Source organism: Eriocheir sinensis, chromosome 13 (genome assembly GCF_024679095.1).
Source record: "Eriocheir sinensis breed Jianghai 21 chromosome 13, ASM2467909v1, whole genome shotgun sequence".
NCBI lineage: Eukaryota > Metazoa > Arthropoda > Malacostraca > Decapoda > Varunidae > Eriocheir > Eriocheir sinensis.
The window spans coordinates 15,960,328-15,984,757 of NC_066521.1; the positions used below are offsets into that span (position 1 = coordinate 15,960,328).

Sequence of the window (24,430 nt, forward strand, 5' to 3'; positions counted from 1 at the left end):
ACTTCGAGCGATCACTTAGCACCCCAGGATTTTTTAGAGAAGGAGGGCCGGCCAGGCCTGTTGGGGTGCATCGCAGCCAGATTCCCCTAGGGGTTATGGACGAAATCGAAAGATATAAGAAAGGCTTCATACGGCTTGATTACACCAACTGAGTAGGATGTCTCAGAACAAGATAGATCTACTGAGGGGAAAGTTTTGTGTCAGAAATTCGATGATTATCAGCTATCACGAAAACATGTAGATGGCCTCCGGAACTTCGACTGTCTGAGGAAAAATAGATGGTTACCGTAGGATCGTTTCACAAAGATAGAACAAGGGAAGAAGGGGGTGGTACTTATGTTAAAGCACACACTTTAAATGTTCCGCTACACACACTTATTCAAAACGGCAATGGCGAATTGTGATATCCAAGTTTGGTGTGTGTGGCCCAGTAGGAAGGACAATGTGTATGTGTTAGGGGCACCCTTACAGGGCCACCCAACCCTCAGTGTGCAGTGTGACACTGATGTTACTGATAAGGAGGTAGGCAGGGCGAGTGAGTCAAATGTTCTACAAGTGGGGAACGGAATTATAGAATATAGATTGGAAGGCGTGGTGGGTGCATCTCTCTCTCTGAGGATCTCTCTCAGTAATACAAGATAATCTCTCTCTCAAGCAGACAGTAACAGAGACACTCAGGGCAATATCTCTGACTCTGGTTTTCTTAACTAACACTGAGTATGATCAGCGAGCACTATTCCTCGTTGTAGAGAATTAGTGGCAGTGATTCATATGAAATTAGGTTACTCATCACACTTAGATCATGGTGACCCATGAACTCAACCTGTGTTGTACCAATGACTCTATAGAAGAGCTACGTATTATGAGGGCCTGGAAACATAGTGCTCTTGAGGAGGTAATTGGGAAACCTAGGGCTGGAAGTTCTGAGGCCAGATCTCAGGCTGGAACCGGAAGATAGAACCATGAGAAATGATCAATTTCAATAATTTAGCGTTAGAGAAATTGCAGCAGGGTTCCTCTTTGTTAGAGACAGCATGTGATCCTTGGCCAAGCATCGCAGGAAGGAAAATAATGACCTCTTAAATCTATGACTATCCGTATAATGGGGGCATGAATAGGCTCGCTGAAGAGAGGAATTTATAGAAAATTAAGAACTAGAGATTCCAATCTCAGGGGTCAGGTAGTCACTGCATTGAGCTAGCCAGGTCGGCAGTAACACAGGGCCAGGAAATCTATGAGATTCCTAGCCAACGGGCCAAGAGCGATCCCAAGGCTTCTAACCAAATTATACAGGACCGAAAACAAAGGGACAGAATTGGACCGTTGAAAACAAACACAGGCGAGCTCATTGAAGATGGAAAGATATGAGCCAAATGATGAATGACTATTTCCTCTCAGTTTTCCGCAGGAAAATCAACAACCATTCCGGAGAGGTTCAGATATATAGAGGTGACGAGAACGACAAGTTGAGGGATGATCATCACCGGCAAGTAGTCAGGATGAAGTTGGTAGGTTGAGAAAAACAAATCGCCGGAGCCCAGACAGAAGTATTCCCAAGGGTTCTGAAAGAGTGCAAGAGTCCTTGGTACCTCTTGCCGATATCTTTAAAATGTCAGTAAATTCTGGGTATGTGCCCCAATCAAGTGAAGTAGCTAATGTGACGCCGATTTTTCAAAAGGGAGACAAATCCCAATACCTCAAACTATCGCCAATTGGCTTAACATCAGTTATTGGGAAAGATGTTAAGTCGATTATAGCCAAGACATTCAGGACCATCTGAAAAGCATAATTTAATTCTGACTCACAACATGGGTTCTAAAGGTGAGTCTCTTGCCTCACTAACCTGTGTCCTTCTACACTAAAGTAATCAGGGCAGTTGACAGAGATGAAAACTGAAACATAATATCTAGATTTCAGCTAAAGAAGATTCGACAAAGTCCCTCATCACCAGCTATTACTAAAATTACAGGCTCACGGCGTAGATGGGAAAGTTGAGCTGGATCAGGGCATTAGCTTAGTGGTAGGAAGCAGAGAGTGCAAATCAATAGTAGAAGGAAATCTAGATGGGGCAGTGTTACAGGTAAGTCCCCACAGAAGTCGGTGCTAGGTCCTCTGCTTTTTATTGTTTATCAACCAGCTTGGACACAGAATCAAGTAGCGATGTCAGTAAGTTACGCAGATGATACCAAGATCGGTAGATAATCAATCAGACAGCGACGCTACCGTTCTCAGGATGAGCTTGACCAGACTATATGATTGGGCGAGAAGTAGCAGATGGAATTCAATGTCGGGAAGTGTAGCATTTTTAAGGTGTAGGTGAATAACCCTTACAATTACTCATAAATGACGCCTCTAAGCCAGGTCTGGGCGGAGAGAGACTTGGGAGTCTAGTGAGCGCTGACCTTGCCAAATCCTGAGGCCTCAATGCAGTGGGCTAAAAAATCGGGCAGGAAACAGGTGCTAGGTTTCATCAGGAGCGTGAGCAATGGGAGCGCTAGAGTCATCCTCAAACTTTATAGCACTGATTCGACCTCATCCTCGATTATGCAGTTCGGTTCTGGTCCCCTATTATGGGGTGGATATCAAGATGTTGGAATACCAGGAGGATGACGAAGATGATTCAGGGGTGAAGACATGGCAAGACAGGCTAAGGCAGTTAAATCTACCTCTCTAGAAAGGCAGAGGGTGCGAGGAGACTTGATCAGGGTTTATAAATGGATGAAGGGATTTAATAAAGGGGATGTCAATAAAATTTTTGAAATTGAAGAGCCAGGTAGGACATGGCAATGGTTTTAAATTGAACAAATTCAGATTCAACAAAGACATAGGCAGGTGGTTCACTAATAGGTGGTGGGCGAATGGAACAGGCTTGGGAGCCATGTTGTGGGTGCCAATACATAGATACATTCAGAAGAGGTTAGTCAAGACCATGGATGGTGAGGTAAGAATTGGGGTTGAGTGTTGGGAGCTGCCTTATGAGCCAACCAACCTCCTTACAGACTCCTTACGTTCTTATGTTCTTATGTTCTCTCATTTCCTTCCCTTTCCTTCCCCCCCTCTCCTCCCTACCCATTCCACTCCCTCTTCCAACCATCCATCTCTCTCCTTCCTATTCCTTACCTTCCCTTTTCCGTCCATCCCTCTCTTCCTTTCAATCCTCTTTTTCTCTCCTCTCCATCCCTTTCCCTCTCTCTTCCTCCATGAATCTCTCCCCCTCCTCCATCTCCCTTCCTCTCCTTCCCCTCCTGTGTAAATAAGCAAAGTGCATGGCCCGTGGACGCTAATTAAGGCAGGTAAGGTTACACACACACCTGAGAGCACGGAGGTAAAAGAAGAAGGTAAAGGTAAAGTCTGGGACATATGCTACAGCTGCGCGTGGCCTCAGTGTTCATCTCCGTTCCATTGACCCTTGAGCGTTTGTAAGTGAAGGAAAAGGAGGAAAGAATGGAAGTGGAAAAGTTTTATAATGTGATATTATTAAGAAAACCACATGAAAATAGTTGGGTACGGTAGGTTAGATTAGGTTAGGTTAGGGAAGGGTGGGGATGGGTAGGTTAGGGTTGGGTAAGGTAGGCTAGGTTAGGTTAGGTTAGGTTAGGTTAGGTAAGGGTAAGGTAGGTTAGGTTAGGTTAGGTTAAGGTAAGGTACGTTAGGTTCGTGAGTGAGTAGGGTAAATTTGAGAAGGCAGGGAAGGGAAGGAAGGGAAAGGAAGGGAAGGGAAGAGAAGGAAAATACAGAAAGGAGAAGGGAAGTGAAGGGAAGGGAAGGGGAGGGAAGCAAAGGAGAGGAAAGAGAAGGGAAGGGAAGGGAAGGGAAGGGAAGGAAAGGAGAGGGAAGGGAAAGGAAGGGAATGGAGGAGAAGGAAAATACAGAAAGGGGAAGGGAGGGGAAGGTAAGGGAAGTGAAGGGAAGGGAAGGAAAGGAAAGGAAAGAAGAGGGAAGGGAAGGGAAGGGAAGGGAGGGAAAGGAAGGACAAGGGACAACAGAGCATCCTTTGGTCCCAAGTTGTCCCATCCTTCAATTTATTCCCTTCATTTAATGGCTCTTAAGTCCTTCCCCTTCACCCCGTCCCCTCCCCTTCCCTTCCCTTCCTCCCCGGGGTATATACACCGTGGAAGGAAGGAGGGAGGGAGGGAGGAATGGGAGAATGGGAGGGAGGGTGAAGGAGGGTGAAAGAGGGCGACCTGTGTGTGTGTGTGTGTGTGTGTGTGTGTGTGTGTGTGTGTGTGTGTGTGTGTGTGTGTTTCGTCCGTTATGGCAGGGCGTCGCGTCTGGTTCTGGCGACCATTAGTTACTCAGAAGGACCTCTTGCGTAAGGATCCCAGGGCGAGAGAGAGAGAGAGAGAGAGAGAGAGAGAGAGAGAGAGAGAGAGAATGATCATTGTGAGGCGTAAAAAGAGACGGTAAAAGACGAAGAAAGTAAAGAAAATGAAGAAGAAAGAAGAAATTAATAGAAAGAGATTGGTGAGAGAGAGAGAGAGAGAGAGAGAGAGAGAGAGAGAGAGAGAGAGAGAGAGAGAGAGAGAGAGAGAGAGAGAGAGAGAGAGAGAGAGAGAGAGAGATTGACAGTTGTGATAAAGTACCCATAAAGTCTTAAAATGTGTGTGTGTGTGTGTGTGTGTGTGTGTGTGTGTGTGTGTGTGTGTGTGTGTGCTGGGTCCTATTTGCCATTCGTATACACTTAAGAGTACTTGCAACACACACACACATACACACACACACACACACACACACACACACACACACAGTCAAACAAAAACTTACCCAATACTTTCTACACACAAAAAAGATAAAAAATAAACGTAAAATTCGACTAAAACTTACAGAACGAGCGAACACTAAGACCAACGAAAAGACAATAAAAGGTTCGAAGATTAGAAAGCAATAAAGTTAAAAGAAAGTAAAATATTGAGGTGACGGGGCTAAGTGTGACGAGTACTTAACCCATGACAAAAGTAACCCATTAAAAAAGTGTGCTAAAAAAGGGGTTCACCATCGCGAGCTTGACACACTACTCGGAGGAGGAGGAGGAAGAGGAGGAGTGAAAGAAGCAAAAGAAAGAGGAAGAGGAAGAGGAAGAGGAAGTATAAGGAAATTTCATGCGGTAAAGAACACGGAAGAGGAGGAGAAGGAAGAGGAGTGAATGAAACCAGAAAGAAAATAGAAGAATAAAGAAGAAAATGAGGAAAAGGAAAACGCGGGATGGGAGAGGAGAACACGAAAGAGGAAGAGGAGGAAAAGAGGCCAAAAGAAAAAGAGGAAGAGGAGGAGGAGAAGGAAGAGGAGCGAATGAAAGCAGAAAGAAAATAGAAGAATAAAGAAGAAAATGAGGAAAAGGAAAACGCGGGATGGGAGAGGAGAACACGAAAGAGGAAGAAGAAAAGGAGGAGAAATACATAAGAAGAAGAGGAAAACGAGGAAGAGGAGGAGGAGAAGGAGGAGGAGGAGCGAAAAAAAAAAACCACAGAGAAAAAGAAAACAAAAACGAGAGCAAAGAATACGAGAAAGAAACAGCATAAGAGAAGAAGAAGAAGAAGAAAAAGAAGAGAAAAAAAGAGAAACGAAAGCAGAAAACAAACAAGAAAAGAAAACAAAAAAGATCAGTCAGAAAAAAAACATGCGGAAGATGAGCGAACAACACGGAAGAGGAAGAAGATGCAGAAGAAGAGGAAGAAGGAGGAGGAGGAGGAGGAAGTTAAGCATGTGACACGCACCCTTGACCATCCCATGCAAGAGTGCGTCAAAATGATGTTCCGAGGAGGCGTTCACCCCGGGGTCGGCGTCCTCTCGCGGTGACATAAGGAGGCACTGAAGGCACTGTCAGGCACTTGAGGGGCGGCACTGCGAGGGAGGGAGGGAGGGAAGGAGAGATGGAGAGACTGAAGGGAGGGAGAGAGGGAGAGCGGAGGAAGAGGGAGAGAAGAAGAGAGAGGGAGGGAGGTATTTATAGAGTACATAGTAACAGTTCTCGTCTCTCACTACGCTCTCACCGCAACCCAGAGAGAGAGAGAGAGAGAGAGAGAGAGAGAGAGAGAGAGAGAGAGAGAGAGAGGGGGGGGAGGAGGGGGAAGGAGGGGAGGACGAGGAAGAAAGGAAGACAAAAAAACACAAAACGTCGAGATAGCGATCAGCAGAAATTTGCGACACGGCCCAGGATTCAATGACACGCCGCCGCCTGACCCCGAGGACAATAAGGGACATTAGGAGGACAGGGAGGGCGTGGGGAGGACAATGGGGGGAGTGCGAGGGAGCGAGGAGGGAGTGAGAGGGATAAGAGAGGAAGTAGGAGAGATTCGTAAAGGTGTAGGGGTGCATATAACTGATAGGGAGGGAATAGAACAACGGGAGGGAGATGTGGAGTGGAGGGCAGTGTAAGGGAGTAGAAAGACTTGGGAAGGAATATGCGGGAGTATAAATTATTAAAAGAAAATCGGAGTCAGGGGTGTAGGAAGGGCTAGTAAGGGAATGGAAGGGAGTGCGAGAGATAAGGAAGACTTGGAAAGGAGTAGGAGGGAGCGCATGGGAAGCGTTAGGAAAAAGTATCAGGGTCTAAGGAAGCGTAGGAAGAAGTAGGAGGGACTCGGAAGGAAGTATAAGAGAGTGGGAAGGAATCAGATATCGCAGAAAGACGGGAAGGAGTGAGTGAGATGAGAGAGATGGAAGGGAAAAGGAGAGTAACAACGCTTGGGAACGAGTGAGAGAGGAAACTGGAAGAGGTGGAAAGGAGTATAAACATTGCTTGGGAAGGGAAGGAAAAGAAAAGATGGAAGGGGTAGGACGAAGTAACAATGGTTGGGACGGAGTAAGAAAGAAAGGGAGGTAGAGGGAGGGAGTGTGAGTGAGTGAGTGAGCAGTATATACAATGCTTGGGAGGGAAGGGAGGCGAAGGGAGCAGCAAGCAAGCGTAGAAGGCAACTCAAGCAGTGCGTAAATCATTCGTCACGGAGGGAAGAAGGCGCAAGAAGAAGCGTACTAAATTCAGCCCAAGGAGAGACAGATGCGGCCTTTGATGGATGCCGCCCGGTGCTGAAGGTAATATTTTAGTCAGCGAAGACGCGGGGGGTTATTGTGCTGTCGGGGCTGTGTGCTGTCGAGGGGTGAGGGGGGCGAGGGAAGGGGAGTATGTGTGTGTAGTGGTATGTGGTGGTTGTGCTGGGGTAGTGTTGACTCTGGGGGAGGTTGTGGTATGAAAGGGGTGTTTGTGGTATCGGGCGTGTGTGTAGGGGGGAAGAGAAAAGGGGGGGGGAGTTATATAGGTGTGCAGTGTGTATGGAGTGTTGGGAGAGTGTATTTTGGCGGGGTGTCAGTGGTATGATAGGGTGTATAACGGTGTATGAAGGTGTATGGTATAGTGTGAGGGGAGTTTTGTGGTATTTTTTTGATGGGTGTATGTATGTGGGGGAGGTTGTGTGGCGGGGGGGATTGTGTGTGTGTGTGTGTGTGGGGTGGGGGGGGGGGTATGTTAGAGTTCGTGTTCCGTATTGTATGATATAGTAACAGGTATAACAGGTGTTTGAATGGCCAGATGGATACCAGCTGTTCGCTCTCTTGATTAAATGGATACGATTCAAAGCGAGAAATCTAAAAAATAATAATAATAATAATAATAATAATAATAATAATAATAATAAATAACGGTACAACTTGATCACTGTTATTCCTACTCTTCTTCACTTCCTCTGACATCCTCACCTAAAAACTTCCCTCACTTTCTAACCCTCATCAACCCTTGTCACTTTCAATTTCATAACCACCATTTATTATTTAATTTTATACCTTCATTTAAGACTGGGAACTTTTATGCGTGCGTGTAAATCTAACATTCAATTCCAAAACCTTCGACTTCGCTGCCCCTCCCCCCCTCCCCCACCCAAAAAAAACACCTCTTCGCCACGATCTGTTTTATGAATTCAATTAAATTTTTCGAAAGGCAAAGTTCAAAACGCAATTCCAGAAAAAGAAAACAAATGCATTAACTTCGGTCTATATATTATGTTTGTTTATTGTTAAGTGAAAGCCTTGGTGGTGGTGGTGGTGGTAGTGTTGTTGTTGTTGTTGTTGACGGTGGTGGTGGAGGTCAGTAGGAAGGGGGGAGGGAAGAGGTAGAGGACAGAGGTGATAAAGGAAACAGGAAGAGAGGAAACGGAGAGATAAACGTAAAGGTCGGGAGGAGAGGATGCTGAGGACAGAGGAGTGAGCTAAGATGTTGCTTTACGGGAGGAAGACAGGAAGATGAAGAAGAGGAAGAAGAGGACGTGAATGAGTGGACAGAGATATACTGACTTGAAGATGAAGTAGATAACAACAGAAGCATCATCATCCACCCATCATCCATCTCGCCCTCCTTGACATCCTTGACCTCCTTCCTTCCCCACTAACCACCAAACCTCCAGGCCAGCGGTTGGACAGACGCCCTGCAGCCATCAGCCACAGTGGTCCGCATAACCTGATTTCCTCCTCATCCCTCTCCCCTTACTCCCGTGACCTGGCTTGATGGCGTGCTGGGATTGCCTTTGAAACGACCCCCGGAACTTGCGGCATTTGAGGGGTAGGTTTATTGGGTTTGGGTTTGGTTAGTCTGGGTGTGGTTTGGTGTCTGGGTGTGTGTTTTCTTTGGGTTCTGCTTCAGTTAGGTTGGTGTGGGTTTGGGTTCTTGAGTTCTGTGATTTCTCTCTTGTGGTTCTTGTTTTTGTTTTTTGTTGTTGTTGGTTAACCGTGAGTTTTTGGAATCATAATGGCTTTAGAAACTTGCGGCTTGATCTCTGTACTTTTTGGATTTTCCTTTCAATAGATTGTTCAAAGCTATAGATGTTTAAAGTACATAGTTCTAACTGTTTATCTTGTTTCGTGAGTTCTTTTGGTCTTGGGTCTGTGTTTTTTGTGGTTCTTGTCATCTTGAAGGTTATACAAGTTCAGAGGCAAAGGTTCATATTGCTGTTCTCGTCGCTGGCATTTTTTTTCTCCAGGTTCAATATTCTCTTGGGTTCTTAAAGAGTTATACATGTTTGAGATTAAGGTTTTCTGTGACATATTATTTCTGAATTTCTCTCTCTTTGGGTAATATGTTTTCTTGGGGTTTGGCAAGTTCGGACATCACGGTTCTTGTTTCTCTCGTTCTTGGTCTTTATTCTCCCGGGTCGATATCCTCTTGTGTTCTACGGTTCCAGGGACTCATGGCTCGTCATGTTCCCAGCCCTCAACACGCCCAGCCCCCCACGAGACCCTTTGAGAAGCGCCCACGAACCAGACGCCAATCAGACCACTGAGACAAGAGCCGAGGACGAGCCGCGGAGCCAAGCGTCTGCGCGGCCATCAGGAACACGACACTAATCACTAGACAAAAGAAACCCATCAAAGGACGTGAGGATTTATCTCCCATCACGGCGCAGCGACACAACGGCTCGACGCGCTCTTGGTCTCGGTCTGGGTCATGAGGAGTGGGAGTGAGTGACTTATGTTCTTTTTATCGGTCCTGGAATCGTCTGCGCAAAGCGTGTGGGGAACGGAAAGAAAGAAACCGAGTGAGTGAGTGTGTGAGTGAGTGAGTGAGTGAGTGACTGACTGACTGACTGACTGACTGACTGACTGACTAACTGACTGACTGACTGACTGACTGACTGACTGGCTGACTGACTAACCGACTGACTGACTGACTGACTGACTGACTGACTGACTAACTGACTGACTGACTGGCTGACTGAGTAACTGATCAAATAAGAAATACATAACGAAAAAAACATAAAAAAGGTAAGGCAGAATAGGAAGGGGAAGAAAGGGAAGAACAGTGAATAATTAAATGACACTGTGAGGGTGTAAGGGAAAAAAAAAAACAGTAAGAGAATAAAGTGACGGAGCAAATAAGAATTACGTAACGAATGAGAGCATGGGAAAGGAAGCAAAAGAAATATACGAAAGAAGGAAAGGAAAAAAAAAGAATCAAACAACTAGGAACTATTAGTGTGAGAGAGAAAAACAAGAAAAAAACAGTAAGAGAAAGAAAGAGTAAAGCAAATGAAGAATATGCAAGAAGGGGAAGAGGGAAGGAACTAAGAGAGGAAAGAGAGGAGAGGAAGAAATAAAAAAAAGGAAACAACTAGATATTACACTGTGCGAGAAAGAAAGAAAATACGAGAGAAAGAGAAAAGCAAAAGAGGATTATGCAAGAAGGGGAAGAGGGAAAACTAAGGGAGGGAAGAAGGGAAGAGAGAAAGAGAAAAAGGAATAAAAAGAACCATATAACCAGAGAGCATGAGAGCGGAATCAAGAGGACAAAAAAAGGTGATGAAAGAAAGGAAGAGGAATAAAAAAGTAAGCAAATGACGGTTTTATATAACGGGAGACCATGAGATGAGGAAAGAGGAAGAATAAGTGAGTGAAGAAGATATGAGTTTTAGAGGACACTGACTGAGTAACTGTAGTGGATAATGAACGAAAAAAAGTGGAGAATGAGGAACGGGCAGAGGCAGAACATTAAAACTAAGTAATGGGAACGTGTGAGGGAGAACGTAATTGGTAGCAGTAGAAGAAGTCGTAGTTATGATGGTAGTAAAAGAAGTAGTAGGAGGAGGAGAAGGAAGAAGAGGATTTAGTAGTAGTAGTAGTAGTAATAGTAGTAGTAGTAGTAGTAGTGGGAGTAGTAGGCAAGTTAGTGTCGAGGATTTATAGTAGTAGTAGTAGTAGTAATGGTAGTAGTGGTAGTAGTAGTAGTAGGCGAGTTAGTGTCTCCAGCAACCATAGCCGACTCGTACTTCATAAAACTTTCCATTACCGCGCGAGAATTGGATCTGGGAGTCAAGAAACGAAGAATCTAAGCCTTTGCTCCCCTCAAGACCACCTCCTGACCCCTGCGATGGACTCTGACCCTTACCGTCCTCTCCTCTAAGGGCCAAAACACCTCCAGCACTCCCTTGGCCCATTAAGACGAAGAGTAGCATGCGTAAGGTAATTTTGCTCTTATATAAAGCGCGATAAGGGCGAAAACGACTTTATAACTTGGCAACGGTGGTGATGGCCGGCTTAACAAAGTGGTAAGTCACAGACCACCCGAAACACACACACACACACACACACACACACACACACACACACACACACACACACACACACACTCACCATAACTGGACACACTAACGAGTCGTGTCCAACGTTTTAAGATGAGAGGGAAGAGGAGGAGGAGGAGGAGGAAGGAGAGAAGTAGTATAAGGGAGGCTGAGATTGAAGGAGGAAGGAGGGAGAGGGAGGTGGAGGGGGAGGAAGAGGGAGAGAAAGAGGGAGGGAGAGAAGTATAAGGGATGCTGAGAATGAAGGAGAGGGAAGTGAAGGATGAGGGATGTGAGGGGCGGGAGGAGGGTGAAGGAGGCCAAAGACTAAAAGGAGGAGGTGAAGGTGAGGGTGTGAAGGGGTGAAGGTGAGGATATGACAGACGAGGCCGACTCACGAAAAGGCGACGAGAGAGGAAGACGCATTGAGACTTAAAAGGAAAGAAAAAAAGAAAAAAAACTAAGCGCTGATTGGACGACACGAAACAGAATAAGAAACACGAAATAGAAAATGAAGAATAAACACGATAAAAAAGAGGAAGGATAAGAAACAAGACGATAACGAAAAGAGAGAGAACAGGAAAAGGAAAAAAAAATGAATAATGAGGAGAAAGAGAATAAGGAAGAAGATAAGAAGATAAATTGAAGGATAAGTTAAAAGAAAAATAAGCAAACAAGAAAAAAAAAATATAGCGTGAGCAGAATAAACAAAAAATGACTGAAGGAGATTAAAGAGGAGGAGGAAAGGAAGAGGAGGAGTAGGAGGAAGAGGAGTAGGAGGAAGAGGAGGAGGAGTAAGAGGAGATACAAAGTTAAGAAAATTGAGTTGTTGAAGACAGACATGAAGAGGCGAAGACATGTTACTTTCCGAAGGCTTCATTCAAACCCTCGACCTCTCTTAGTCTTCCCATACATAAGGTCACACCCATCCACCCCCCACCCCTCCAACGCCCCCCTACGTCACACTACAACCTCACCACACCACACTACAACCACGCCAAGTCACACCACACCACACCCCTTACAACCCCCCACTCAAGCCCCCCCTCACATACACACGACCTTTATTCCCCAACACGCCTCACCCCCCCCAACACACATGCCCCTTCCCCCCTAACCATGCCATCCAAAGCCCCCTACAATCTCTTCACCTCCTCCCCCGCCCTTCCACGCCCGCCATGCACAGATTACGTCGCCGCTGACAGGAAGACAAATTCGCGCGGGGCTGACTTATACCTCTTATCGCCCCACGCCCTCCCTCTGTCCTATTCATTATGTCTCCTCCTCCTCCTCCTCCTCCTCCTTCTCCTCTTTATCTGCCTCTTTCTGTCTCAAGCCATCCACCCTCTCGCTCCCCTACCTGTCTGTCTCTTCTTTCATTAACTCTTTAACTATTCTGTCTCTCCTTTTCTCCCTCTTCCCTTCTTAAGCTAATGATTCAGTTTATTTTGTTTCTTGTATTCTTTTTTTTTTTATTCTTCGTTTCTCTCGTTCTATCTTCTCAAACGCCTATTTACTCCCTTTTTAATCCTTTCTTTAACAATATTTTCTTCTGTACATTTCTATTTAAATCTCATATCCCATTTTTTTGTCTTTTTTCTTCTTCCTTTCGTTTTCTTCATTCGTTCCTTTGTTTTCTTTTTTCTTTAATTAGATTTCCTTCGCACCTTTTTTTCTTAACTTCAGATCCCATTTTCTTGTATTTTTCTTCTTCGTTTCGTTTTCTTCATTCGTTCGTTTGTTTTCATTTTCTTTAACTGGATTTTCTTCTGTATCTTTCTTTCTCAACCTCATATTCTATTTTATTTTATTTTTCTTCTTGTTTCCTCCTATTGTTTTTCTTTATTCCTTCCTTCACCAGACTCTCTTTCTCCTCGTCTTCTGTGTCTCTCTACCCTTCCTTTCATCCTTCCCTCTTTCATCCATTTCTACTTATTTTCTTCCACTTCTCCTTTATCTCTACTTCATCGTTCTCGTCTTCTGTGTCTCTCCAACCTTCCTTTTATCCTTCTCTCTTTTATCCATTTTTATTTTCTTCTACTTTTCCTTGATCTCTACTTCCTCTTTCTTTTACTTTCCCTTCTTCTTTCATCTTTCTTCCCTTATTTTTATCCCCCTTCACTCTTTCATATTTACGTCCCTCCTTACTCACTCTGTTTCAATCTCTCACTTTTATTTTGCCCTCTCTAATTCTCTCACTCGCATCCATACCTTCTTTCCTTTCATTCCTTCCTCCCATTACCTGGTTCCCCTCCATGGTTTCCCTCCCTCTCCATCACGCTTCTTCTCCACCTCAATCACTTCCTTCCTTCTCCCCATCTCTCTCTCCCTCCCTTTCTCCCTCTTCTCACACCCTCATCACGCCTCATAAGTCTCCTCTTCCACCCTCGGCTAAGTCCTTCTGCTGCCAATTCCTGTTCCTCTGTCCCGTGAACCATTAATCTTAGCTCGCCAATCTCCTCCTCCTCCTCCTCCTCGTACTTCTCCTTCTCCTCCTCCTCTACTTCTTACGACAACGATCTACAGCATCTACAGTTCTCTCTCTCTCTCTCAACAGGTCTTTCTTCCTTCTCTTTTTCTTTATCCTTATCTACATCCCATTTTCTACTTCTTCATCTTTTCCTCTCTTCCATTTTCTTTTTTCTTCTCTTTTCTTCTTTTACTTCACTCGTTATCCATTTTTTTCTTCCTCGCCTCATTTACTGCGACCATCCACTCCCCCCTTATTCATCTATCGTTCTTCATCTTTCTTCTTCCTCTTCTATTCCTTTTTTGTCTATCTCTCCCTGACACAGCAATACTTCAATCCTTCATTTCTCCACCTCGTTTCTTTTCACTGCAGCCATTTACTATCCACCACTCCTACTCCACTCACCCTAAACTCCACTCCACTACCTACCAGTCCAATCTACCCATCCTTTCAGTACCCTACTCCTCCTCTACTCCACTACGACTCCTATTTCACTCCACTTAACTCCCCTCGAACTTCAGTCCAATACACTTTAACTCATCCTATTTGCCCCATCTTCCACTACTTTACTCCTACTCTGATCATCACTACTCCACCACTTCTCCACATCACTCCACCCACTAACCTCTGTCTCCTCCACTTGTCCGCAAAATTCCAAACCTTCCTGTCTACCCATCCTTCCACTCCTTCACTCCACCACTACTCCACGTCACTCCACATCACTCCACCCACTTATGACCGGCCAGGAGTGTGTAAGCCTCGACCCGTGAGACCATAAATTTAGCGAGCACATGACCTCAGTGACCTCCGAACTGAGTGACTCCATTGCTTCTGACCCTTCCCTGCCTCCCCCTCCTCCCCCAGCCCCCCTCTGCGTGCCAGTCTGCGGGGTCAAGAGGGAGGTCGGGAGGTCAGGTCAGGTCACGGGGAGAAGCACATAATTGGCTGACACTTGATACACTTGACTGGCGAAGAAATTATGAAAGTAAATATGATAAAATGGCGAATGGGTGTGTGTGTGTGTGTGTGTGTGTGTGTGTGTGTGTGTGTGTGTGTGTGTGTGTGTGTGTGTGTGTGTGTGTGTGTGTGTGTTAAAAAGAGAGTGTAAAAGCGTGTGTGTGAGGTAAAGAGGCTTAAGAAAACACAGGCAAAAAAAAAGATCGCAAAAAACACAAAAAAATGAAGTAGAAATAAAATATGAAGGTAAGCAAAGAGAAGACGTAAAGGAGATTAAAAAAAAGAGAGTCTGAAGGAAAAATAAACCTAATGAAGAAGGATAAGGGGAAAAAAAGAGGTACTAGCGCGTGGAGGAAGAAGGAAACGAGGAAAATTAAAAGAGTAGGAAAGAAGAGGAAAAAAGAGTAGCCACTACGTACGAGGAAAAATATAAAGGAAAAAAAGAAAAAGGAAAATCATGCACGTGAGAAATCCCTCCAAACATTTTTCCCTTAACATTTTTTCCTTAACATTTTTTCCTTAACATTTTTTCCCCTCCTTCTTACTTAGGGAAGAAAACTATTAGTCTCCCGCAGCCCCCTACCCTCCCCCCTCCTTCCCCTCCCTTCCACCCCCCCTCCACACTTCCTTCCCTTGCCTAAACTACCTCCCCAAAAAAAGAAAATGCTGCCCAGAAAAAAATAGATAAAAATAAAATTAAGACATCAAAACTAAAATAAGTATAACAATAAATCATAAATGAATGAGTAAGAATAAATAAAACGATGATAAATACAACAAATCCATAACAAACAAAAAAGAAAGAAAGAAAGAAATACTGCATAATCTATTCCGACCACAATCCTTTTTTTTTTTATTTATCCAAAAAAGAAAAAAAACTGATGAACGGAGAGGGAAAGGAAAACAAACAATAAAAAAGATAGTGTGACGGAATGATAGACAGACTGACAGACAAATAGGAAAAAAAAAGGACAATGAGTAAACAGAAAACGAGACAGAGAAAGACATATAAAGAAAACGGGTCAGCAGACCAGAAAGAAAATGGGCCAACGAGACAAACGAATGGACGGAGTAAAGAAGAAACAAAAACCACAAAAAATACGAGAAAAGAAATGAGAAAGAGTAAATAAGAGAGAAGAGGAGAAGACGAAGAGGTTTTAAAGAGAGAGAAATATGAGTAAGAGGATGGATGTTACTAAGAGGGAGAGACAAGGAGAGAAGAGAGAAGGAAAGGAGGGAGGGAAGGAAGGAAGGAGGGAGGGAAGGAGGAAGGGAGGGAAGGAGAGATGGAGGAAAGGAGAGATGGAGGGACGGAGGATGCCTTGTAAATGTAATATGAGCACTTGAACATCTCTCTCCTCCTCCTCCTCCTCCTCCTCCTCCTCCTCCTCCTTCTTCTCTTCTTTCTCTTAATCTTCTCTCGGTTTGAATAGTACGCTGGGATTCGTTTTTTTTCTCTCCAATATTTTTTTTCTATTTTTCATTTTTCTTCTATATCTACATTAGGCCTAAAAATATAAACAGCAAAACTAACATCATCATCAATAAAACCAACCTTATACAAACAGAAACTACCCCCCCAAAAAATACTAAGGCAGAAACGAAAAAAAAAAAGAGGGGTAGGGAAGAGAAAAAAATATACTTCCTCACCCCTTACACAGCATACCTCCACCTCACCTGGACTTAATTAACTATACCTGCCTATTGCCACACCTTGTCGGAGTAAGGGGAAGGAGAGGAAAGGGAAGTGATGGACCGCTGGGAGGAAGATGGGACGAGAGGAAAGATGGGCGTGGCAAGGTAGAAAATAAAGAACGAGGTAGAAGGGTAGAGAGAAGGGGAAGGGAGGGAGACTAGAGAGAAGGAGGGAGAGGGGAGGAGAAGGGTAAGCAAAGGGTAGGGAAGGAGAGAAAAGATGGGATGAGGGGAGAGATGGGCGTGGCAAGGTAGGAGGAGATGAAGAATGAGATGAAAGGGTAAGAGAAGAGGACGGATGCTGGAGGGGAGGGAGGGGAAGAAAGATGAGGAGAGGTTAGGGAAAAGGAAGAAGAGATAAGAGAAGGATGGAGGAAGGAGGGAAATATGCTAAGGTAGGAAGAGATGAAGACTGAGATAAAAGAGTAAGAGAAGAGGAGGGATGCTGGAGGGAAGGGAGGGGAAGAAAGATGAGGAGAGGGTAGGGAAAGGTAGGAAAGATAAGAGAAAGGTGGAGGAAGGAGAAAAATATAAGGTAGGAAGAGATGAAAATGAGATGAAAGGATAAAGAGAAGAGAAGAGAAACCAGAGAAAAAGAGGGGAAAGGAAGAAGGATGTACAGAGGGTAGGGAAGGGAAGGCAAGGAAAGATAAGAGAAGGGTGGAGGAATGAGCGAAATACGGTAAGGAAGGAAGAGATAAAGAAAAAGACGAAGGATAAAGAGAAGGAAAGAGAAACTAGAGAGAAAGAGGAGGAGGAAAACGAAAGAGTAAGCAAATGGTAGAGAGTGAAAGAAGGATAAAATAAGGGTCGAGGTAGGAAAGAAACAGGGTAGGATGAGGATACAAAACAAGGATAAAAAAAGATGTTAGTGTAGGTCAGGGTGTGGATAGGGAAGTGTGGGTGTGAGTATAGATAGTGTGGGTGTAAGGGAGGGTGTAGGTGTGGGGGGGAGGATGGAGGGAGAGTGAGTAGAGTATCAGATAACAAGATTCTCCCCATCCGTCAACACTCTCCCTCTTTTATTATGCTGTCACCCACGAGAGAGAGAGAGAGAGAGAGAGAGAGAGAGAGAGAGAGAGAGAGAGAGAGAGAGAGATCTGTTACTCCTACTCATTTTTACCTCCTCCTCCTCCTCTTCCTTCTCCTCCTCCTCCTCCTCCTCCTCCTCCCCTCCTCCTATCTCTCTCTCTCTCTCTCTCTCTCTCTCTCTCTCTCTCTCTCTCTCTCTCTCTCTTCAGGTTTTCGTGTAATATTTTCCTTGAGTCCTTTTTTTTATCTCACATTCTTCTGCTTGTTTACTTTTCTTTACTTTTATTTTATTTTCTCTTTCTCTTCCACTTGTCTTCATTGCTAACTTTACGGCCCTTTGGAGAATGACATGGGGCGCGTGCGAGGCAATTGTCTGTCATGGAGAGAATGTGCTGGTCTGTCTGTCTGTCAGTCTGGCTGGCTGGCTAGTTGACTCTCTCTCTCTCTCTCTCTCTCTCTCTCTCTCTCTCTCTCTCTCTCTCTCTCTCTCTCTCTCTCTCTCTCTCTCTCAGACATCAATCTCTCCATCTATCTTCATATCTATCTATCTATCAATCCATCTATCTATCTATCTATAACAACAACAGCAACAACACTACTACAACTACAACAACTAATAATTATAAGAAAAATACGAATGAGAATAAGAATAACAATAACAATAACATCAACAATAACGGTAATTTATCTAGTGTTACACCGAACGCAATACTCACGCAACACTCCATCCATCCACCCAGCATCCTCGGCCGTGCATTGCCCTACTGTAACGTACCTGCAACACAGAGAAGAAAAACAAACATTAGACGCGCTATATAGAAGACGGTCAAAGGTTCCCACGACACACACACACACACACACACACACACACACACACACTTGAAGGACACTATCGTAACCCCCTGAGGCATATACACCCTTGGGGGAAGAGAGAAGAAGAGGAAGAAGAGGTAGGAGAGAGAAGGGTGAGTACTGGGTGAAGGGGAGGAGGAGGAAGGGGGAATGGGGTACAGAAAGGGATGCAGAAGGACTCCCCCCGGCCCCCTCTTCCCCCCTACCCCCAGCCTACGTGAGACTCAGGAGACAGGCTAGAAAGGACGAGTCAATTAAAGGCGGACAAAGAAACACTTGAGAGCCAACCAGTTTGCCTCCGTGTTAGATGTTATTCCTTTCCCTCTCCCTCCCCACGAACCCTTCCCTCCTGCCTTCCCCTTTCCTCCCTTCCCTCCTTGCCTTCTCCCCTTTCTTCCCTCCTCTTCTGTTCCCTATTATATCGGTTTACCCTTCCCTAACCATCCCCTTCTTCTGCATTTTTCTTTTAATTGCTTCTTTCCTCTCCGTCTTCTCCTTTTACAGTTTAATTATTTTTCGTTTTCTTTTTAATATTTGTGTGTTTTCTCTTTTTTTGGTCAGTTCTCTTTTCTTGCTCTTGTACTCCCTCCTTTCTTTTCTTCTTTCCTCTTTTGGTTTTCATTTCCTTTATCTTCTCATTTTCCTCTTCTTTACCTTCTTCTGATGCTTGATTTTCTTGATTATTTCTTGTTTTTTTTCATATTTCTTACTGGGTTTTTTTACTCCTTCAACTCTCTTCTTCCTCTTTTCTTCTTTTTTTATGTGCCTCTTCACCTCCTCCTCCTTCTTCTCCTCTTCCTATTCCTCCTCCTCCTCGTCTTCCTCTTTTTTTACTCCTGCAACTCTTTCTTCTTCCTCTTTTCTCCCTTATTTTATCTGCCTCTTCACCAAAACCACCACCTCCTTCTCCTATTCCTCCTCCTTCACCACCTTCTCCTCCTCGTCTTCCTCCTTCGCGGGATAACTAACTGTACCTGACTGGATTCTCGAACTCTTAATGTCAGTCATGTCTCGGTCGCTGCCTCAAGGTCGCCGCGGTTGCTAATATTACAGGTAGGGCAGGTGTGCACGGAGCGGTGGCGTCCTTTGCAGTGACCGTCCAAGCGTGTCCTGCATGGCTACGTGTCCTACCTGTGTGTCCTGAATGTCTAGTGTTGTTACCTGTGTGTGTGTGTGTGTGTGTGTGTGTGTGTGTGTGTGTGTGTGTGTGTGTGTGTGTGTCCTTCGTTTCTGGTATTTTGTTTTTTACTCTGTTTTTTCGGCCTGTTTTGTTCTTGTTATTCTTTGTTGTTATCATCGTCTTTTAGTTCCTTTTTTTTAATGTAGTAGTAGTCGTGGTGGTGGTGGTGGTGGTGGCTGTAGTAGTAGTAGTAGTAGTAAAGGATAAGAGTAAAAATAGCCAGGGTTGTTACATTCTTTCCTTCTCCTTCTCTTCTTCTTCCTCCTCCTCCTCCTCCTCCTCCTCCTCCTGCTCTCCTCATTCCCCTCCTTCTCATTATCTCCATTGCGCAGCCCACAATGTAAACTAACACACACACACACACACACACACACACACACACACACACACACACACACACACACACACACACACACACACACACACACACACACACACAAGATGGCCAGGTTGAGCAATAGGAAATTCTATGAAATAAGACACGAACATGAAACAGGATGTGCCTTGATCTACGCCATTCGACGACACACACACACACACACACACACACACACACACACACACACACACACACACAGCCACACCCCTCCACATCTCCCCCTCCTTCCCCTACCATTCCACCTCCTCCCCTCCTCCACACACACATACCAAACGTAATACACAGAACAGTAACCATACCAAACCACATCATACCTATACACACCACATCCCTACCACAACACCACAACACATCAAGCCACATCACAACAAAACAATTATCTTTCGCCTTTTTTCGCATTTCTTTTTTTTTCCTATTTTTATACTTACTTTTTCTTCCTCTTGAAATACTCTCTTCACTCTTACCTTCTTTTCCTTTTCGGTTTTCTCTTCCTTTATCATCCCCTATTCATTCTCGTCTTTATTTCCTCTATCTTCTTTATCTTTATCCTACTCATTCTCTCCTTCTTTATCTTGTTCTTATGCTTGATTTCTTGACCCTAAACAGCATCCACGTCTCTCTCCCTCTCAGACGTACCTCTCCCCCCCCCCACAAAAAAAAAAGGTTCACGGTCAATTTACCCTCCGAAAAATTCCCTGAAGCAGCTCACCGCCTCGACGACTAATAAGGATGAGACGCATGTTAAAAAACCCGCCCCGCCACTCTAACATGCAGACCAATGAACATGAAAAAAAAAAAAAAAAAAGGAAAGTAAAAAAAAAAAAAAAAAGGTGCACGAACAAAAATACGTATAATCATTTTTATTCATCCGTTCCCTTTGACCTGTGCCACTCTCTCCCCCTCCCCCCTCCCCTTTAATCAACACAGGTGAGGGTGCAGGTGAGAGGGGCGTCGGTAATAGCAGGTAATCACAGGTAAGGGGAGGACAGGAGCCGAGAGCAAGAGACAGGTGTGACAGGTAAGGTGGGTAAGGCGTCGTGTCCATGTGTTGCTGAGATACCTGGAATTTTTATGGCCAGGTGTGTGTGTGTGTGTGTGTGTGTGTGTGTGTGTGTGTGTGTGTGTGTGTGTGTTCCAGTAGGCTAGTTATCTTACATTCTTCCTCTCCATCTCTTTCCCTCCCTTTCCTCCCCTTCTCCCTCTCTCCATCCTCCTCCTTTCTTTACATTTTCCTCCTTCCTTCATTCCTTCCTCCATCCCTTCCTTCATCTCTTCCTCCATTCATTCCTCCCTTCCATGCTTTCCTTCCCTTCCTCCCCCGCACTTACCATTTCTACAGGTGTGTGTGTGTGTGCGTGTGTGTGTGTTTGTGTGTGAGTGTGTGTGTTTACTACCTCTTACCTGGGCGCAAATAAGGTCAAGTCTAATCAGTACTGTGCATTTTGTGGCTGTTTAATGTGTTCTCCCCTCTGTCTTCCTCCATTAAACTAACACCATTAGCGACGGGAGAGGCAATCCGATCCTCCTCTAAAACCACGGAAAACTTTATTGTCTGTCTGTCCTAATGGAGACGAGGGCAATAAAGACACCGAGCATAAAAGAGATTAACTAACACATAAAAATAAGAGAATAAGATGGAAAAGAAGAAAACGAAGAGGATTAATGATAGAAAAGTATAATATGAAAATGAGAGAGAGAATGTAGGAGGAGGAAAAGGATAAGGAGGAGAGGAGGGCAAAAAAGAGGACAGGGAGAAGAGGAAAAGGAATATAAAGGAAAAGAACGTGAAGAAGATAAAGACGAAATAAAGGAAGAAAAGAGGAGGAGGAGAGAAAGGATGAGAATAAGAAAAGGAAAAAAGGGAGAAAAGAGACAAGAAACAGAGAGGGAGGAAAAGGAAAAGACAAAGAAATAAAGGGAAGAGGAGAGACAGGACAAAAGGAAGAGATGGAGAAGAGTAAGGAAAAGAAAGAGAGAAAGTTACGGAGGAGAGAACGGAGGCAAGACAGAGAGAGAGAAGAAGAAGGCAAGAAAGGGAGAGGGAAGGAGGAGGAGGAGGAGAGTAAGGAAGAGAAAGAGAAGGTTACGGACGAGATATAGGATGCAAGAAAGAAAGAAGGAGGAAAAGAAGACGAAGGCAAGAAAGAAGGAGGTGGAGGAGGAGGAGGAGAAGAGTAAGGAACAGAAAGAGAAGGTTACGGACGAGATAAACGATGCAAGAAAGAAAGAAGGAGAAAGAGAAGACGAAGGCAAGAAAGAAGGAGGAGGAGGAGGTGGAAGAGGAGGAAAGGCATAAACCACCTGACACCCATGTAAAAATTAGTCTGACCGCTGGATGGCACCACTTACACGGCCCGCGATGACATGTTGGCGGTGACGGAGTAGAAAATGGAATGACCCTGAACAAACAAACTGGGAGAACGTGCTACTTGCTCTCTCTCTCTCTCTCTCTCTCTCTCTCTCTCTCTCTCTCTCTCTCTCTCTCTCTCTCTCTCTGTAGTGACTCAGCAGATGATGTCGCGAATTTAAGGAACCAGACCAACAAGAAGCCTCCTCCTCCTTCGCCTCCTCCTCCGCCTCCTCCTCCTCCTCCTCCTCTTCTTCCTTCTCCTCCTCCTTTAGTAATCCTTTTCACTTCAACACCTCGAACCAGCTCCTCCCTTTCTCTCTCTCTCTCTCTCTCTCTCTCTCTCTCTCTCTCTCTCTCTCTCTCTCTCTCTCTCTCTCTCTCTCTCTCTCTCTCTCTCTCTCTCTCTCTCTCTCTCTCTCTCTCTCTCTCTTCAACTCCTTCCCTTCTCTCCTCGTTATCTTTCTTTCTTCCTTTTTTTTGTTTCTCTCTTCCATCCGATTTTCGTTTAGTTAATTCTACTTTTAAATATCTACCTAAATTTCTTTGCTTCCATTCCTCCTCTCGTATTTGCTATATTCTCTCCTTTCTCTATATTTTCTTACTTCCTCTTCCTTTCATTTCATTTTCTCCTTTTCCCTTCGTTCTTTCACTCATTTTCTTCCTTTCTTCCCTTTTTCACTCATGCATTTAACCTTTCCTTCCTTGCCTCCTTAATCAATTCGTTCCTTCCTCTTCCGCTTCCTTCACGATTATCTCCCTTCGTTCCTTCCTTCCATACTCTACACATCCATCCCTCTCGTCCTCCCTTCATTCAACCATTCCTTGCTTTCATATTTCCTTTCCTCTCCACTTTCTTCATATTTTCTCCCTCCAATCCTTTCTCACTTTCATACATTCATAACTTCCTATCTTCCTTCATTCACTCATTCAACCATTCCTTCCTTACATATTTGCTTTCCCCTCCACTTCCTTCACATTTTCTTCCTACAATCCTTTCTTACTTACACACATTCACTACTTCCTATCTTCCCTCCTTCCTTCGTTCCCTCCTTCCCTCCTTCATTCATTCATCCCTCTCTTCCTTGCTTTCGTCCTCCCTTCCTTCCCCCCTTCACTAACAAGATTACGTCCCTTTCCCACACCAATAAAAATCCCCATCAAGCAATTCTTTCACTGGCCCTTCCCCATCAGCCCCTTTGTCCCTTCCTCCTCCAAATCCTCCCATCTCCTCCTTCTGCTCTTCCTCCTTCTCCTCCTCTCATGTTACTTCTACCAAGGAGCCGAAACAGTAACTCAAAACAGGGAGGAGGAGGAGGAGGATAAAAGTGAAGGAATTTAGAGGATAAGATGGAATGGAGGAAGAGGAAAGGGAGGAAGAGAAAGTGGAGGGTCGACCGAGGTATTGGAGGAGGAGGAGGAGGAGGAGGAGGAGGCACGAATTTAAGCCCCACCGGCGCCTCCGAAGTGTTGAGTGGCATCCCCGTTAGGTGTGTGTGTGTGTGTGTGTGTGTGTGTGTGTGTGTGTGTGTGTGTGTGTGTGTGTGTGTGTGTGTGTGTGTGTGTACGCACGACCATGATTACCGCGTCAGTCAAGTCTTATTAATTTGATTCTTCTTTTAAAAATATAGTTGGGTTGATTGCCTTTGGTAATTACAACAACAACAACAACAGGAACAACAACAAATACTACTACTGCTATTACAACTACTACTACTACTACTACTACTACTACTACTGCTACTACAACAATGATGATAATTCTTGCATACAAAATAAAAACACTATTAACATATTTTTTTTCACTTTTCACTTATTTCCCTGCTTTCTCTCTTTTTTCTCTTCTCGTCACTATCAAAAATTATTCTAAGCAAGTTTTCTCTCTTTTCCTTTCTTTCATTCTCTTTTTCTCCTCTTTTCATCACTCTTAAAAATTATTCTACGCACAAGTTTTCTCTTTAACTTTTCTTCCTGTTCTCTCTTTTTCCTCTTTTCGTCACTCTCAAAAATTATTCTCCACACGTTTCCTCTCTTTTCCTTTTTTTCATTCTCTTTTTCTCCTCTTTTCATCACTCTCAAAAAAATTTCTACACACATTTTCTCTCTTTTCCTTTTCTTCCTGTTCTCTCTTTATCCTCTTTTCGTCACTATCAAAAATTGTTCTCCACACGTTTCCCCTCTCTTCCTTTTCTTTCATTCTCTCTTTTCCTCTTTTCATTAAACATTCCCCCCGAAATTGACTTCTCTTTCGGCCACCTCTTTTGATTTTTGATTTTTTTTTTGAGGAGCAGCGAGTAGCGGACTTTCTTTATTATTGTTTCCTTTTTTTGTGCCCTTCAGCTGTCTCCTTTGTTGTAAAAAAAACTATCAAAAATATTCTACAGACGTTTTTTTCATCTTTAGCTTTTCTTTCATTCTCTCTTTTTCCTCCTTCATCACTCAAAAAATATTCAACACAAGTTTTCTCTTTTTCCTTTTC

General features: G+C 44.3%; 1 protein-coding gene across 1 annotated transcript in view; it reads right to left on the reverse strand.

Moving 5' to 3' along the window:
* LOC126998075 (tensin-2-like) overlaps positions 1-18,038 on the reverse strand; it is a 60,702-nt gene extending 42,664 nt beyond the window's left edge. Inside the window, exon 1 of the mRNA XM_050859452.1 lies at positions 17,910-18,038. Coding sequence (XP_050715409.1) covers positions 17,910-17,936 — 27 coding nt within the window. The 5' untranslated portion in view covers positions 17,937-18,038. The remainder of the gene's footprint in view (positions 1-17,909) is intronic.
* Between the last annotated feature and the right edge of the window lie 6,392 nt (positions 18,039-24,430).